Source organism: Saccopteryx leptura, chromosome 3 (genome assembly GCF_036850995.1).
Source record: "Saccopteryx leptura isolate mSacLep1 chromosome 3, mSacLep1_pri_phased_curated, whole genome shotgun sequence".
Classification (NCBI taxonomy): Eukaryota; Metazoa; Chordata; class Mammalia; order Chiroptera; family Emballonuridae; genus Saccopteryx; species Saccopteryx leptura.
In genome coordinates this window covers 214,361,878-214,381,223 of record NC_089505.1, presented here as the reverse complement: position 1 = coordinate 214,381,223, position 19,346 = coordinate 214,361,878, and the positions used below count along the sequence as shown (strand labels likewise).

The 19,346-nt window shown below is 39.2% G+C and overlaps 1 protein-coding gene across 2 annotated transcripts in view; it reads right to left on the bottom strand.

The window, feature by feature from the left end:
• SLC9A4 (solute carrier family 9 member A4) overlaps positions 1-19,346 on the bottom strand; it is a 62,899-nt gene that overhangs the window by 27,243 nt on the left and 16,310 nt on the right. For both annotated transcript variants that reach the window (XM_066377505.1, XM_066377506.1), the window contains exons 3-6: positions 9,323-9,582; positions 7,425-7,642; positions 4,470-4,672; positions 3,425-3,511 (exon numbers count right to left, since the gene is read on the bottom strand). In XM_066377505.1, the coding sequence (XP_066233602.1) occupies positions 3,425-3,511; positions 4,470-4,672; positions 7,425-7,642; positions 9,323-9,582 (768 nt within the window). The remainder of the gene's footprint in view (positions 1-3,424; positions 3,512-4,469; positions 4,673-7,424; positions 7,643-9,322; positions 9,583-19,346) is intronic.

The window sequence follows — 19,346 nt, the reverse complement described above, 5'->3', positions numbered from 1 at the left end:
TATCTTCTGTTCCACCAGCCAGGGCTACTGAATATTTTTCAATAACTGAAAATTTTTGTTTTGGATTTTCTGGAATTTAATTACTTTATTTTCTCAGGTAACTTTGGCCATAAAATTCAGAGCTGATTTTGAATGATTTCAGAAATTTCTCCACCTTTAGAATTATGAACACTCAGAGATGAAAGAAACCTGAAAATTATCTAAATCAATCATCCCCTCAAAACTTCAGGCCCTGATGGGTTGGCTCAGTGGTAGAGCATTGACCTGGTGTGTCGAAGTCCTAGGTTTGATTCCCAGCCAGGTTACACAGGAGAAGTGCCCATCTGCTTCTACACTCCTCCTCTCCTTTCTCTCTCTCTCTCTCTCTCTCTCTCTCTCTTCCCCTCCACAGCCAGGGTTCCATTAGAGCAAGCTGGCCTGGGTGCTCATGGCCTCTGCCTCAGGCACTAGAATGGCTCTGGTTTCAATGGAGCAACGCCCCAGATGGGCAGAACATCGCCCCCTAGTGGGCTTGCCAGGTGGATCCTGGTCAGGTGCATGCAGGAGTCTGTCTCTGCTCCTCGCTTCTCACTTCAGGAAAATCCAAAAAAACAACAACAAGAACAACAGAAAAAACCACCAAAAAACCCCAAACCCAAAACTTCAACCTCCTGTACAATAACTATGCCAAATGTTCCCAATCATTAGTTGTACACATCCATTTCAGCTTTGGGTGTGCCATATAAGAAAAGAGTCAGAATGTTCTTTATTAACTGATGTTTGTCTTCTTATATCTTCCATACATGAGTTCTCATATTTATTTGCTGGAGCCATAGATAGTGACATTTCTTCAATGTTATATTGAACTTAAATAAAACAAACAAGTAGAAACCATGCTCACTGTCATTCTCATCTTTGTCAGAGGTGGATATTTTCACTGAACACTGCCACTAGGGCTTGTCTGCAGAATTAAAAGTTCAGAAAGAAGCCCTGGCTGGTTGACTCAGCGGTAGAGCGTCGGCCTGGCGTGCGGGGGACCCGGGTTCGATTCCCGGCCAGGGCACATAGGAGAAGCGCCCATTTGCTTCTCCACCCCCACCCCCTCCTTCCTCTCTGTCTCTCTCTTCCCCTCCCGCAGCCAAGGCTCCATTGGAGCAAAGATGGCCCGGGCACTGGGGATGGCTCCTTGGCCTCTGCCCCAGGCGCTAGAGTGGCTCTGGTCGCGGCAGAGCGACCCCCCAGAGGGGCAGAGCATTGCCCCCTGGTGGGCAGAGCGTCGCCCCTGGTGGGCGTGCCAGGTGGATCCTGGTTGGGCACATGCGGGAGTCTGTCTGACTGTCTCTCCCCGTTTCCAGCTTCAGAAAAATACAAAAAAATAAATAAATAAATAAAATAAAATAAAAGTTCAGAAAGAGCTGAGGATCCCATGTTTTACTGGAACAATGATTTTAGAATCAAATAGGACAGCTCTCAACATTATAAATTTTCTCATGATAAATTTTCTGAGGTATCAAATTATCTAGAGTAATCCCCAGTTATTACTAACACCAATGTGGATATTGCTATGATGGTGTTTTGTAGATATGATTAAAGTCCAGAATCTCCCTTACTTTAAGTAAGGGAGACTATTTTAGATTATTTGGGTGAGCCTGATTTGATAATTTGAAATGCCTTGAAGTGTAGAGCTGAGGTTTCTATTTAAGCACAATAGCTATAGCTCACGCCTAGGAGTTCTAGTCTACCCTTCTTAATGACCTATTCCATAGATATTGAACTTGCCTAGACAGTCTCCATAGTACGCAAGACAAATTCTTTGCAACAAAACTCTTAGTAGATATTTCTTACTGGTTCAACTTTCCTTCTCAAAAACACTTCCAACTTGGACCAAAGGAGAGAGAGAGAAGACAGAATGATAGAAGACTGTTAGATTCCCAAAAACTCTACAGGCAAGAAACAGGCTGATCAAATTAAAACACTTTAAACATGCTACCTTTCATGAAAAAGGGGTGCAGTTTAGAACCAATAAGGTGGAGCAAAGAATCGCAGAAGATGGTTCTCAGACCTTAAAACAGTTTTCCCGGGTGAACTGAGAAATTTGCTTGGATTAGATGACTCCTTTTATTCTTTTCATTTCCCCCTCCCTTTTAGAATGAATATCTATAGCTGCTAGCTAGCCTATGACTTTCCTTCCAACTTATTTTGGGAGAAGATAACTTTTTCTTGAGTGTTACAAGTTTGGCACTAGAAGGGAGTTTTGCCTCAGGATAGATTATACTCAGGGCCTTATCCATTCCTGATTTAGATGATTGAGGTGATAATATCTGAGACTTTTGAACTAATAAGATTTAGATGAGATTTTTGGTCTTTGAGTTGATACTATAAAGAATTGAAACTTTTGGGATAGAGTTCATGTATCTTGCATGTGGAATAGACATAAGTCATTGAGGGGCAGAGGGCAGAATAATGATCTCCAAAGATATCCGTGTCCTAACCCAGTGGTCCCCAGCCTTTTTTGGGCCACGGACCGGCTTAATGTCAGAAAATATTTTCATGAACCGGCCTTTAGGGTGGGACAGAAAAATGTACAAAATAAAATTATGCGACCGACGTAAAAACAGTGGTATTTTTAAATATAATTGTCGAACTTACGAGACAAGCATCAAGAGTGAGTCTTAGATGGCTGTAACAGAGGGAATCTGGTCAGTTTTTAAAAATAAAACATTGTTCAGACTTAAATATAAATAAAATGGAAATAATGTAAGTTATTTATTCTTTCTCTGCAGACTGGTACCAAATGGCCCACGGACCGGTACTGATCCACAGCCCAGGGGTTGGGGACCACTCTTCTAACCCACAGAATCTGTGAACTTGGAGTTAATTTATATGCAAAGAGGAATTAAGATAGCAGATGGACTTTGGGTTGCTGACTTCAAAATAAAGAGAACACCTTAAATTATCCACATAGGCTCAATATAATCATAAAAGTTTTTAATATGGAAGAGGAAGGCAGAAAAATCAGTATTAGAGTGATGCAACATGAGAAAGACCTGACTGGCCATTGCTAACCATGAAGATAGAAAGAGTCCAGCAGCTAAGGAATGCCAGCAGCCTCTAGAAGCTGGAAGAGGCAGGGAAATAGATTCTTCTCTAAAACTTCCAGAAAGTAATACAGCCCTATTTTATTCTAATTTTAGCTCTGCAAGACCCACTTTGAACTTCTGACTTCCGGAAATGTAAGATAATAACTTTATGTTTTTTGGGGTTTTTTAACCACTGAGTTTGTAGTAATTTCTTACAACAGCAGGAAACTAGCATAGTTACTCCTGGTGAAGTTGGAGAGGAAAGAGGCTATGTCTAAGGACATCAAAGCCCTAGATTAGTCCCATGGGTGGCAAATGGAAAGCATTTTACTAACTTACTAAATTATAACAAAGAGATAACTTACACGAATGTGAAGCTCTTCATTGATGGATTCTTTTTTACTGGTCTTTTTAACATCCAGGTACCTGACCAGAGGACCAATTGTGATTCCCTAGATCATAGGTAACACCAAAATAAACAGTTTTGTTGTAGTGAAGATTGTCATTATAGTGAACAAATAATTAACAAAACTATTAGAACTTCCAATTTTTATATTTTCTTTTTGTACTAGGTAGGTTTTGCTGGATAATGATTCAGTGTTTACTTTAGTTCTTATTTAATTGTTTTAAATTCTGTAGTAAAAAATAGGCATTATATCTATATTTTAAAGCAGAAGTTTGGTTTCATCCCTTAAAACAGGGGTCGAGAAACTTTTAGGCTGAGAGAGCCATGAATGCCACATATTTTAAAATGTAATTCCGTAAGAAACATACAACGACCTGTGTATGTTATGCATTATCCAATAAAAATTTGGTATTGTCCCGGAGGACAGCTGTGATTGGCTTCAGCCACCCGCAACCATGAACATGAGCGGTAGGAAATGAATGGATTGTAATACATGAGAATGTTTTATATTTTTAACATTATTATTTTTTTATTAAAGATTTGTCTGCGAGCCAGATGCAGCCATCAAAAGAGCTACATCTTGCTCATGAGCCATAGGTTCTCTACCCCTGCCTTAAAATAACCTCTTATTACTTTGTTGAAAGGTAACTCAAGCAAAAATAAAATTTTGTGTTATCTAGTATTATTTGGAATCTAATTTTTAGCAACACAAAATGGAGTAGCTATAATTTACCTGTTACCCAGGAATATTTTGATTAATATTTTTTGCTGACTAAAAGTCAACATACTTTAGAAGTTGAAGGATGATTACAAGCATGATTTAGAAATATTTGGGAATTTAGTTTAGATGTATTATCTAATTTCTCAAAATAATGAACAGACAATAAAAAGGTAAAAAATCATGTCTCAAAATCAAATAAAGTGTACATTTTTTTCATTATGTTAAGTTAATACATAATCCTGGAAGAATCAACTTATTTCAAATATGAAAGAAATCTACCAACCTGAATAAATACAGTAAAATATATAACTACCAGAGTAGCAGTGATGAACATTTTCTTCCTAGGAAAAAGAGATAGAGGAAGCAAAAATGCAAGTGAAAAGCTTCCAGCTCCTCGAACACCACTGTAGAAAATTATGTACTGGTCCTTGATGGAGAAGGGAAAAGTCCGAAACTGGTTACTGACATAGAAGAGAGCAAATACACCTAGAAAGGGGGAAATGCATATTAGAGTAGCAGGTCATTAATAAGTAGAGATACAATGAGAGTGAACACATGTTATGTGCATGTGCCTTCAAAACTAGGCACCCTAATTTCATCATACCCGTGGCTGCCCATCCCAAACAGTAATGCTTTAGATCAGTGGCTTCCTAGAGTTGTGTGTGAGTGTATGTGTATTTAGATTAATAAAATCTTGATACTTTTTGATATGAGAAGTGTCATATACTTTCTAACCTACAGTTATAATTTTTACTCTCTTTTAAAACAAAGTAAATCAGAGGTATTGCCTGGGGAATAAAAACACTCTTTTCATCTCATGTCCTCCCTGAGTAACCAAACAAGGTGCGTAATTTTAAACATAAAAGGAGCCATCTCTGTGACTATAGTCTCTGCAGGATGAGCAAATCTTTTGTGGTTGGACTGGTTCTCCTTGAGATTAATTGCAAACAAGAGAGGATGTTGGCAAGGAGGGCTTCTTGCTGTTGTAAGTGGAAGATGAAGGGTAGGAGAGCTTTTGTTAAAACACAGAGGTACTTTCTACCACTCTGATTTTACACCCCCAACTGGCCCACATGACCTACTACCATCAGTGCAGTGGTTCCTTGTGAGAAAGGTCCCTTCACTAAAGCTCGGACTAAAAGTGATATTTCACTGCAGACTAGAATAATAAAGCTCTCATCATCATGATGTGACTTCTAATCACACAGACTTCACAGCAAGCAACCTTTGATTGCAGGCATATTGACAGCACAAGAGACAGTTACCCTGAAATATTTTCATTTTGTGTTATTTATCCTGGCTTCTCTACATACTTACTAATCATGTGACCTTGGGCAAGGCTCTTAATTTTGTCATGTACTCAATGTTCTCATCTGTTTAATTAAGATAATGATAATATTTCCATCAAAAGGTAGATGTGAGGTTGAAATTAACTTCATAACTATAAATAATTATAATTTATAGTTATATTATAATTATAAAGCAGGGCCTTATGTATTATATGCCTTCATGAGTGTGAACTATTATTAGTTATAATAAGTCAGGCTAAAGAGAATAGGCTGGGAGTGAAAGAACTGGATTCTGACACCTGGCTCTGTCCCTCACTGTGGCCATGTTCTTAGTAACTGTTCCATCAGCTCCCTAAGCTAGAAGATGAGCACTTAGGCTGGATGGTCACCACAGGTCAACAATGTTGAAGGATCTACAATATTAATCCTCTCCTAGATGATTTCTATTCCTGTTGGAGAGGCTGAAGCTCTGTAGTGTTACTTCTCTTGATATTAGCTTTACTCCCCTGTAGATTCTTACAGTCTTAGAAAAAAAGAAATCTGAGAAATTTGTTCATATCCACCATTATGTTGTTGAGGAGAAACATTTTGAGTAGTTAAATATCTGCCCAAGGCCAAATAGCTAGTTAGAAATAATGCCAAGATTTGATATGAGATTATGAATTCTTATCACAGTTTCCTTAATTCATTTTTCTCCTGGGGACCCATTAGACACATATATTCAAAGTAAGTTTTATGAATATTTTAATATTTCTTCATTCTTCTTATTCTTTCTTGGATCATAAAACCTATCCTAAATTAATTTAGAATTAATATGCTCAATAAGTTCTCAGCCATTTCTGCTAATTTCTCTTTGAGAAATTAAATCATTTAAAAATATAATTGCTTCTAATCAAATGGCAACACATATATTGTTGTTCAGTACTTAATGTCTTTTTCTTTTTTTTTTTAAGTAAGAGGAGGGGAGATAGACAGATTCCCACATGTGTCCTGACCGAGATCCACCCAGCAACCCCATCTGGGGCCGATGCTCAAATCAACCAAGCTATCCTCAGTGCCTGAGCTCAACGCTAGAACCAACTGAGCCACTGGCTGTAAGAGGGGAAGAGGAAGAGAAGGAGAAGAGGGAGGGGAAGAGAAGCAGATGGTTGCTTCTCATGTGTGCCTTGACTGGGAATTGACCCTGGGATGTCGGCACACTGGTCTGACATTCTGTTCACTTAGCCAACTGGCCAGGACCTCATGTTTTTTTCTATCTCCCAAACCATAAAACAAGATAAATCAGCAGTTATTTGTCAAGACATTTCACTTTTTAAATTAAGCACATTTTATAGGGGTGATGTCAGTTAAGTTATATAGTTGTCTTTACTAATTAATACTAGGTACTTATTAAAAATAATGATTCACTTCCTCATCCTTGATTTCTATACATCACACTTAACCCTCAACTGAAACCATCTAAATTATTTAGGAAAATGGTTTTTAATAGTACTTGCCTTACATAGAATACAATCTGTGACACCTCATTTTCCTGTAATATAAGTGTAAATGCCTGCAGTTTATAATCTATAACTGACTTAAGGTGTAAGAGGGGGCAAACCAGCACCAGAAGTGAAGAGCAAGGGGAAAATGTACTGTTATATTTAAATGTGTAGATGTGAAATTTTCTCTTCAGTTAAAAAAAAAAAAATGTTCCTTGCTCTGAAGCAGAACCTTATCAGCTACTAACAACTTTGAACTGATTGAAAGAGTAAACAGTATATGTGCTGCTGAAGCAAGCACTTGAGAGAGTGAACAGAACATTCCTGATAACTACAAGTTTCCCCTGCTCCCCTAACCAGTAAAGCCAGCTAACGTAACCTCATGCTTAAGAGTTTATACTGCAAGAAAGAATAATAAAAAAATGTAAAAACAGGCAGGAGGCCTTTGAGGGCCCTGCCATCTCTTACTGATGGCTCTCCAGATCAGACAGAAAGCCAGAGTGAAGCAGACGAAGGCCCAGTTCCACTCGTGGTTCTTCCCGACGGTGGACACGCCCATGAAAATGAAGATCAGGGTCTCGCTGACACTGCTCAGCATCTTCATGAAATACCTGATGGTCGTGTAGGATCTCTGGGACACATTTTCTTCCACATACTTTTTCATTGTCACCGCACAAGCCGTGATTCTGCAAAAGGAGCTGAATCTCAGAGAGAAGCACAAGTTTTGGCCCCTACCCCCAACTCACCCTATGGGTGATGCCACAGATACACAAATCCTGTTTTCATTCAGAGAGGGCATCTTTTCCATCCTTTTTTTGGCTCCAGCTTTCCCACAGATTTTCTTTCTTCCTCTACTTCCCCCACAAGGGGTTTGCACAAGCTGAGTATGGTGGGGAAAGAGGGTGCTGCCACGTCTTCTCACAACAAAACGGCAGGTGACTCATGCACAAACTAGAAGCTGAACTGCTCCTATCTTGCCCACCCTCATCAAAAACTGTCAGCCCTCCTCTTACTCTCTACTTCACTCTACTTTTAAAACTAAAATAAATTCATTGCTATTACCTAGGAAGAGTAATACTCTGCCTGAGCAATATTCCTTTCAATAATTTAATGAGAAATTTTTTCATTAAAAATATTTCTGGCTTAGATCCAATTAGGAAAGGTGTGGGTGAAGAAAAAACTTGACTTTGTCTTAGTAGTTTTGATCCCTTTTAAGATGGGGAAACAATGTCTAGGTTTTACACTATTATATCTAATTAAAATAGTTATCTCTGTACAATAACATTAACTAGTTCTGGCCGAGTAGCTGGTATGAGAACAATGTCACAGAGAAAAACAACTTGACCAGATATGATGAGCCAAATTGAAAACCTTCATTCCAAGATCTCCATAAGGATAAATATTAAAAAAAATATTTTCATTAAGGAAAAGGAAATCTGGATTTCTAGTTTATCCTATTTACCTAGTTTTCTTCTACACTGCAGTCCTGGAGCTGTGATGCAGTTTGAAGGAAACAGCAGAAGACAGTCCTTTGTGGCAGGCTTCTCCATAACTTTAAGATAATAAACTTTTTTTTTCTTTCTTTCTTTCTTTCTTTCTTTCTTTCTTTCTTTCTTTCTTTCTTTCTTTCGTTCTTTCTTTCTCTCTTTCTTTCTTTCTTTCTTTCTTTCTTTCTTTCTTTCTTTCTTTCTTTCTTTCTTTCTTTCTTTCTTTCTTTCTTTTTAAATTAACTGAGAGGTGGGAGGCAGAGACAAACTCCTGCATGCGCCCTGACCGGCATTCACTTGGCAGGCCCCCTCCAAGTGATGCTCTGCCCATCTGGGCCACTGCTCCATTGCTCAGAAACCAAGCTATTTTAGTGCCTGAGGTTAGACCATGGTCCCATCCTCAGTGCCCAGGGAAACTTTGCTTTAGCCATTCGAGCCATTGGCTGCAGAAGGGGAAAAGAGAGAGAGAGATAGAGGGGGTAAGGTTGGGGGGAGAAACAGAAGGTCGCTTCTCCTGTGTACCCTGACCAGGAATCCAAATAATGAATTTTTCAAAGAAAAAAAATTTACTAAGATGAGACTTTAACCTTGAACTTCTCCCAGATTTTCTCTGCAGCAGCTTTTCTTATCATTCTAAAATGACCTTATAGTTTCTATGCTTTCCTTATGCAAATCACAGGAGGAGAGTACACACAAATACTGGGAAGAGTATTTGGCGAAGAACCTGAATCAGATTTTACAAGTGTTTATTATACCTCAGTCCTGCAATACCTTTGAGAATGAGCAGCAGCAGTCAAGCCTTTTTCAGCTGTCAGCCCACCAGAGATGGTACTAAACTCTCCTTTATTGTTACAAGAGTTAGTTTTCGCTTGTACTCACGCCAGGATGCCCGAGAGACAGAGGGTCTCCGCAGCTAAGTAAGACAAATAGCTGAACATGAAAACGATGAGCGGTTCAATTGCAGAGATATTCTGAGTAAAACGTGTGATAAACGCAGAGATGAATCCAAAAATAACGCCGAAAATTATTCCCCCAACCCCCACAATAAGGAATCGGGCGCATCCAGCCAAAATGTCGACAAGCTCTATGTTTTCAAATGCATGCATCTTTGTGAAGGCAATTAATATATTGTATAAGACCTGGACAAAAAGAAAATTAAAAATAAGAAACATAAATTAGCAACGAGATATATTTTACACACAGATGCTTAATTTTGTGTCTAGTTAAATAATGTACAAATAGTAAATGACATGTCAGTATGAACAAAGCTGCTTAATTTTTAAATATATTCCAACTAATTTAAAGTATTCAGTATTTTTGAATAAGTATCATATTAATAACTTTCAATCACTGAGCACCTACTATATATGTCAACCTCTTGCTAAGCCTCTTTATGGCATTATCAATTCATTTCCTCTCAGGTCTAAATGCACCCCTCAATATGGGCTCTATATTCAACAGTGAAACTCCCATAAGTATTTCTCCTTGAACATAAGCATCATATTATGTTCTATCAGCAGAGGGACATTGCAGGAGCAAGAGGCTTCCTGCAACATTGGTGTGGCCTGGGAGGAATCAGCCATGTTGGAGTGAAGACTTTCAGTGGATCCTGCCAGGACCACAGGCCTTAAAAGTGGTCCCTCTGCAACTTGACATCTTTAGCCTGATCATATATGGGGGCAGGGTGGGAAGCTCCAGCATGACCCATGTGCAGCATGTCCACTGGCACAGCCCTTCTTCTGTAAACTCCCACCATGCAAACAGCTCCTACTTACGCCCTCCTGAGACCAGGATCCAAATGCATGCCTGCTGCTCTACTGTCTGCTTCCTGTCTGCCCTCGGGGGTGGGCTATTGCTTGCTCAGCAACTCCATGACGGCTCTAGTCTGGCTAAACCAGCCAGCTTCTTCTCTGTCCAGTGGCACATCTATACCCTTTCCAATGAGCTCTGAATTCCTTTTACATTTGTTCTTTGCAGGCCATCCCTCAGCCCTAGTTTACCATATAGAGTCCCTTACATCCTATAACTATTCCATTATTATAGTTAATATTTTCTTTAATTTTCATTGTGACATTGATTAATAAAATTATATAGATTTCAGTTCTATAATATATTAAATATTGTGGGTGAGCAATTTTATAGTATGAATATTGTCTGTGGATACCCCTAGTCAAGCTTCTTTCCATTACCGTATATCCCCTTCACCTTCTTTACCTCCCACACACTTTTCCTTCTGGATCAACACACTATTGTCTGTGTCAATGGGATTTTTTTTTTTTTTTTTTTTTTTTTTGCTTAATTCCTTCACCATTTTCACCCAGCCCCTCAGCTCCCCACCCCTCCCCTCTAACAGTTGTCAATCTGTTCTCTGTATCTATGAATCTGTTTCTATTTTGTTTGTTAGTTCATTTGTTTTTTCATTAGACTTCACATATGCTGGTGAGATCTAATTAAGCAAGAAAAACTGTTTACCTGACCTGTGGTTTCTCTTTTCTGATGGGACTCAACTGGCTACACTTTTCAATATGTTATCTCACTCACCCCCCCCAAAACCCCTTCTAATTCATGTGATGCACACTCTCAGTGTTCCTACTATTTCTCTACTTATTTCTGCATTGCTATAAAGTTGCAATGATATGTTTATCACTCATTCATGTAACTTGGCAAGCCCAGAACTTAAACTGAACTTCTCTGCAAATGACAGTTAATGGGACACGTAAAAGAAGTGAGGTGAGCCTGACCAGGTGGTAACACAGTGGATAGAGTATCGGACTGGGATGCCGAGGACCCAGGTTCAAGACCCCGAGGTCATCAGCTTGAGCGCGGGCTCATCTGGTTTGAGCAAAGCTCACCAGCTTGGACTCAAGCTCTCTGGCTAGAGCAAGGGGTCACTTAGTCTGCTGTAGCCCCCCGGTCAAGGTACATATGAGAAAGCAATCAATGAACAACTAAGGTGTCGCAACGAAAAACTGATGATTGATGTTTCTCATCTCTCTTTGTTCCTGTCTGTCTGTCCCTATCTATCTATCCCTCTCTCTCTCACTCTGTCTCTGTTAAAAAACAAAACAAAAAAAACCAAAACTTGGTAATATTTAAAAAAAAAGACACGAGGTGAGATCTCTGCAGAAAATGAAGATCGTTGAGAGTATCAGGTCCTGAAGTGTTCTGGGAAATCACAGCACATGCCTTTGTTCCTACACTAAGACAAATGAGAAAATCAGATGAAGCAGAAGGTAAAACTCAAGGGAATAGGGCCAATGATCTCTCTGTTTATGTATCAATGATATTTTAAAAAACGGGTATAAATATTGGTATTTTTTTTTTGTATTTTTCCAAAGTTTGAAGCAGGGAGGCACTCAGACTCCCACATGTGCCTCACTGGGATCCACCTGGCATGCTCATCGGGGGTGATGCTCTGCCCATCTGGGGTGTTGCTCTGTTGCTGCCAGAGCCATCCTCAGCCCCTGGGTCCACTTTGCTCCAGTGGAGCCTCGGCTGCGGGAGGGGAAGAGAGAGACAGAGAGGAAGGAGAGGGGGGAGGGGTGGAGAAGCAGATGGGCGCTTCTCCTGTGTGCCCTGGCCGGGAGTCGAACCCAGGACTCCTGCATGCCAGGCTGATGCTCTACCACTGAGCCAACCGGCCAGGACCAATATTGATGTATTTTATTTCAGCAAAATGAAGCATTGTTTTAAGAAGAATCTTGGCTGAGTTCAAGAAAATTGTGACATAGTTTTTAAAATGAACACAAAAGAAACTTAGTGGTCATATCTGAACTCAGTGAGCGTGTTTAGATCAATTTCACCTTTTGCCTGACCTCAGAGCAACCCACATGTGGGTCTCAGAAGCTCTGAGTGTTGCACTTTTGGAGGTGTGCTCACATTATAGTGAATGAAACCGAGATAAGGACCCAGATATTTCCACAAGGCCCTGAGAAAGCAGGTATGAATACACTGAGGTGGGACATGGGAGTTTACTTGGTTCTTAAACTCAGAAAAAACTAAGGAATTCGATTGAGACTCAAAGATTTGCATGTTGTTGCCACAAACAAAAAATTCTTTTGCATAGCTCTCCAGATTATAAGTAACTACCCAGTCTGTTCCAAGGACCTGGAAAAACCATTCAGGTCAGCCCTGTCCCTGGCACCCAGGTGCCCCGCCCGGAACATTCCATAGCAGTTTCAGAAGCGAAAGTAGTACATATACTTAAGACTACATTTATAAACACAACACATATTGTCATTATAGTTGTAGAAGATTTTCTTTAGACTCATCTTAGGTCATAATAATGTGCGTATATTTTTCACACATTGGAGGATAAATCATCCAAAATTAAATCTGAAACAACTTCACAGCACTAATGGAAAACGAGATTAGATTTAATCTCTTGACTCAGTGTGGAGTTGTGATATTGTGATATAATAATGTGTGTGTGTGTGTGTGTGACTGGAGTGTAAATATACAGGGTGGAGCAAAAGTAGGTTTATAGTTGCACCTACATTTGCTCCACCCTGTATATATTTTTTGTCTTTGATTCCTGACAGACAGAAAAGCAGTTTCCTTCCCCTTATTATTATTATTATTATCATCATCATCATCATCATCATCATCATTATTTTGTCAAGGATTTAACTCAGAAACAGCCTGACAAGCACAGGGCAAAGTTTGGGGAGGAAGGGTCACAGTGTTTCTGTGCCCTCTCCATTCACACCATTCTCCCAGTAACCTCCCAAAACTTAAACATTTTTGTAATTTCTTGAGTGATGAGATGATAGGAGCATCTTTTATTATTCAAAATGAGTACTTCTCATCCTTACATGAGATTATGCTACGAGGCGATGGGCTGGCCTTTACTAAACTGGTTGCCAGGAGAACCAATCATGGAATTAGAAGGCTGTAACTTTCTTTTTTTTTTTTTTTAATTTTATTTTATTTTATTTTTTTAATGGGGCGACATCAATAAATCAGGATACATATATTCAAAGATAACAAGTCCAGGTTATCTTGTCTTTCAATTTGTTGCATACCCATCACCCAAAGTCAGATTGTCCTCTGTCACCTTCTATCTAGTTTTCTTTGTGCCCCTCCCCCTTCCCCTTTCCCTCAACCTTTCCCCCCTCCTCCCATAACCACCACACTCTTATCAATGTCTCTTAGTTTCACTTTTATGTCCCAGCTACGTATGGAGTAATGCAGTTCCTGTTTTTTTCTGATTTACTTATTTCACTTCGTATAATGTTATCAAGATCCCACCATTTTGCTGTAAATGATCCGATGTCATCATTTCTTATGGCTGAGTAGTATTCCATAGTGTATATGTGCCACATCTTCTTTATCCAGTCATCTATTGATGGGCTTTTTGGTTGTTTCCATGTCCTGGCCACTGTGAACAATGCTGAAATGAACATGGGGCTGCATGTGTCTTTACGTATCAATGTTTCTGAGTTTTGGGGGTATATACCCAGTAGAGGGATTGCTGGGTCATAAGGTAGTTCTATTTTCAGTTTTTTGAGGAACCACCATACTTTCTTTCAAGTAGTACAACCCTAATGGTTGTACTACTTGACATTCCCACCAACAGTGTATGAGGGTTCCTTTTTCTCCACAGCCTCTCCAACATTTGCTATTACCTGTCTTGTTAATAATAGCTACTCTAACAGGTGTGGGGTGGTATCTCATTGCAGTTTTGATTTGCATTTCTCTAATAACTAATGAAGATGAGCATCTTTTCATATATCTGTTGGCCATTTGTACTTCCTCCTGGGAGAAGTGTCTGTTCATGTCCTCTTCCCATTTTTTTATTGGATTGTTTGTTTGTTGTTGAGTTTTATGAGTTCTTTGTATATTTTGGATATTAGGCCCTTATCTGAGCTGTTGTTTGAAAATATTATTTCCCATTTAGTTGGCTTTCTGTTTATTTTGTTATCAGTTTCTCTTGCTGAGCAAAAACTTCTTAGTCTGATGTAGTCCCATTCATTAATTTTTGCCTTCACTTCTCTTGCCATTGGAGTCAAATTCATAAAATGCTCTTTAAAACCCAGGTCCATGAGTTTAGTACCTATGTCTTCTTCTATGTACTTAATTGTTTCAGGTTTTATGTTTAGATCTTTGATCCATTTTGAGTTAATTTTAGTACAGGGGGACAGACTGTAGTCCAGTTTCATTCTTTTGCATGTGGCTTTCTAGTTTTCCCAGCACCATTTATTGAAGAGGCTTTCTTTTCTCCACTGTATGTTCTTGGCCCCTTTATCAAAAATTATTTGACTATATATATGTGGTTTTATTTCTGGACTTTCTATTCTGTTCCATTGGTCCTGAGTGTCTACTTTTCTGCCATTACCATGCTGTTTTGATTGTCGTGGCCCTATAATATAGTTTGAAGTCAGGTATTGTAATGCCCCCAGCTTCATTCTTTTTCTTTAGGATTGCTTTGGCTATTTGGGGTTTTTTATAGTTCCATATAAATCTGATGATTTTTTATTCTATTTCTTTAAAAAATGTCATTGGAATTTTGATGGGAATTGCATTAAATTTATATATTGCTTTGGGTAATATGGCCATCTTGATTATATTTATTCTTCCTAACCAAGAACAAGAAAGAAGGCTGTAACTTTCAATCCCACCCCACCCTGCCCCCGATCCTGACCTCCAGGGAGAAGAGATGAGCTGAAGATTGAGTTCCATAACCAATGGTCCACAATTTAATCAAGTATACCTATGTAATACAACTTTGGTTGAAACCCCTAGAAGATGAGTTTCAGAAAACTTCTAGACTGGTGTTGGGAGGGTGGTGTAACTGGAGGAGACATGAAAGTCCTATGCCCCTTCTCCCCATACCTTACTCCATGCTTCTCAAGCTATTTCTGAGTTGAATCCTTTATAAAAACCAGTAATAGGAAATAAACTGCTTTTCTGAGTTCTGTTAGCTAGTCTAACAAATTATCATACCTGAAACAGGGTACTGTAGGAACCTCCAATTTTATAGCCAGAGTTAGAAACAAGGGTGGCCCAGACTTATGATTGGTGTCTGAAGTGTAGGCAGTCTTGTGCAACTGAGATCTTAAGTTGTGACATCTGCTAATTCTGTTAACATAAGTAGCTAGAAAATAATAAGGGAAGGAAGCAAAGGATCTCAGACATTAAAAAGCCTGCTTGCTTCAATAAGAAGTGACAAGTTCACACACTCCCCAGGGCATCACCCGCTCCCTCAGGGACCTAATCTGTTGAAGAGGGCAGGATCATTACAGGTCACCACTGAGGGAGGAATGGAGGAATAAACAGCAGAAGAAATTCCTCTTCTGGGTACATGCTCAGTAGAAGTCAAGAAGGCAGAGGGGAGGTGCTTCCATTTTGAGGCAAGCACAGAGGAGCCAAGATAGCAGCCATACAGGCCTGTCAGTCTAGCCTAGTTGAAAGATTGGCTTGGATAAGAGACACAGAACTCGAGAAGATCTATGAAATGAATTGATTAAGGGATATATCCAATACAACAAGCCCGTGGAAGATTGGGAAGTTGATTGGTTAGTTTAAAGAGGTGCCTAGCCTGAGATAATATAATCAACCTAACAAGAAGCTTGCTCTCTTCTCTCTCTCTCTGTCTTTATGTTGCATGGTAACAGGCGCTTGCCCATTGGTTTGTGTGTTCTCCAATTGCCATGTGGTCCTAAGAGCTGTGTGGGCTGCAGCTGCTTGAGGATGACAACTTGGGGACTCCCAGGTGCAGGCTCCAAAGCATGGCCTGGGCACAGTGCCAACCAGAGTGCAGCTGGGAACACAGACTGTGCTAGCTGGACAAAGACGAAGGCTGGACTGGACTAAGCTTTGGTATAAACTGAATCATAGAACAGGATATCTGGCCAGTGGTCTTGGTATTGGACCTGATGAACATTAAGCTTGTCTTTTTCCATGGCAGAATGGATGGAGATGAGACATTGGGAACCCAGGGTCAGCCTTCTATTTCAACTCCAGTAAACCTTACCAAGCCACAGCCTCCCATACGTGAGTCCTTTGGAATGCCTTCCCTGTGGAAGAATCACATTTCCACCAGCAACAATTCCAGGTAGTTATTGTCAAAATTGAATTGGATTGGAGGACATCAAGTTGGTCTCTGAAGAATTGGAGAATTGGAGATAGAGGGAAAAACATCCACATATCTGGTATCAGAAGTAATGTTGTAAACAAACAACAGTTCAGGGAAGGTGTCTAAGGAAATGGTCCTTTTGTGCTACCTTTAATAACTCATCATGTTTCCCAAGATCATAATGATGAAAAACTTTTTAAAAGATACTATTGCAGAAGTTTGCAAAGCCTTTTCAACAAGAAGACTAATTAAAGACACCAGCCCACCAACTTTAAATGTGATTTTTTTCTTTATCAATTTTATTGAGGAATAATTTACATATGATAAACTACATCTAAAATGAATAAATACTGACCATTCTATACACCTATAGATCACTACCACAGACAAGATCTAGAATAGTATCTAGGTTTTATGAACCCAGAAAGATTCTTTTATCCTTTTCTATAACCCTGACTTTAAGAAATCACTTATCTATTATTGTCACTATAGATTAATTTGTATTTTATATAATTGTATAATAAATTTTGAGCTCTTTTGTGTCTGCTTTCTTTAACTGAGTATAATGGTTTGGAAACTAGCCATATTATGACAGATATTAGTGGTTCATGCCTTTTTAATCACTGAGTAGTGTTTCATTGTATGGCTATAGCACATTTGGTGTATCTCTTCACCCATTGAGGGACATTTGTTTCCCACTACCCTCACCCCCCAGTTTTTGCTATTGAAATATTGCTATAAGTCTTTTTAGGTAGACTCATGTTTTCTTTTCTTTTTTTAAGATTTATTTATTGATTTTAGAGAGAGGTGAGAAAAGAGAAAAGTGGGGTTGGGGGAAGGAGGAAGAAGAGAAAGCATCAATTCAAAGTTGCTTTTGACTGGCAAACCTGGGGTTTAAACTGGCGACATCAGCATTCCAGGTTGACACTTTATCCACTGCACCCACCACATGTCAGGGTATAGACTCATGTCCTATAAACCCAGGATCCTGAGTAAACATGATGAATAGAGAGCCCACTGGCCAGCAAAACAAACAAACAAATGGTTTAAACAACAACAACAAAATACACCTTTGTTGTTTTGGGTTTGAGGGATGTTTGTTATCCCAGAATCACCTGATGCATTCTGACTGTCAAAAAGACCTATGAAATCTTGCTTCTGAAATCCTCAAAACCAGCTTGGTTCTAGTTACAGCCTTTGTGAGACTCCTTTGTAAGACACTTGAGCTCCTGAGGGGTCTTTTATGAGGTGAATTGCATGCTCCCAAAATTCATGTTATTGTCTTAGCTGCCAGTACTGCAAATGTGACTGAATTTGGACTATTTCCAAATATGTATGTAAAGAAGTAATTAAGTTAAAATTAAATCTTAATGGTGGGACCCTAATCTAATAAGATTGTGTTCTCATAAAGAAAAAAAAGAGACTCTAGGAGTGTGCTCAGCAAGAAAGCAGCTGGCTGAAAGCCAGAAAAAGAGGCCTCACCAGAAACCAGCCCTGCTGGCACCTTGATTTTGAACTGCCAGCCAGTCTCCAGAGCTGTGAGATATATTTCAGTTGTTGAAGCTACCCAGTCCATAGAACTTTGTATGGCAGTCCTCGTAGACATGTCTTCCTGATGGTCTTGTGTATCTTTCAATTAATCCTCATTACTTGAGCGTGCCATAAACTCAGGTCTTAAAAAAAAAATCCTAATTATTGACTCTTCATACATGAAAAAAGCATTGGTAATTCAGAGTCACATCAGCATACAGTAAAAATGACATTTACTGTCTGACTGATACTGTGAAATACAGACAATATCATAAAGAACTGTGTTCGTCCATCTTACACCTGAAATTAAATAATGAATCGAGTTAATTTTCTGAAGAGGAACTAGCACATTAAGTTTCATCTCAGAGCAGTTCTTTGACAACTACTTGTTATGACTGTTAAAAAAAAATTATCTAAGAAATCAGCAATTACCCAGCAGGCACTGTAAAATCATGTAAGAGATGGAAGGGGGAAGCTTTTACCTCACTCTTAAAGGAGGATGATAAAATATCTGCAACCAAGGACAGAAGATTGATTACACACAAGATTCACCAGCTCTCCTAGGGTTCGTTTGTCCATTGGAACTTCAGAGAACAAAGCCAAGAAGATGAACTAAACAGAATGTCAGGAAATGTAATGAAGATGAGAGAAGTGTCAGTGACTAGATCTTACTGACTTGGGGAAAAGCAAAGACATTCCTGTAAAGAACTCACTTTCAATTTAAAAAGTTGAAAACTTCTTTTCAGTTTGAACAATGGCAGGGTTGTGGATTGCCCTATCTCATAGATGCAATTGCTGCCTACTCGTGAATGACTGTCAAATTCGCATCAGCATTCACTCTTTCCCCCAGACTCTAGACTCCTGTTTCTAAACAATTGAAAAATTCTCTTCAGTGCCCTGTACGTCTCAAATTCAACACTCAAAACCAACTTAATAATAGTTTCCCTCACCCATAATGCCCTACAAGGAACTGCCAAGCCTTCCTCCCCTACACACCAACCAAGAGCAAATGCCTATACTGGTGTTAGTATACTTACGAACAGGAGAGAGCATTTAACCTCCACACTTTTTTTTAACTATAAAAGCATGCATCAGTTGTGACCAGAAGACTCAAGTTCACTGAAGACTAGCTTGGTGATTTTCTTCCTATGAGATGGTCACTGGGGCACAGTGGAAAGAGCAGTTTCCAATAAAAAGTAGTTGCTTAGTAATATTTTTTTATGAATGAATAAATGAATAATTTGGGCTCAGGCTTAATCAAACTGGACTGAACTTTAATATAAAAGAATTAGATTT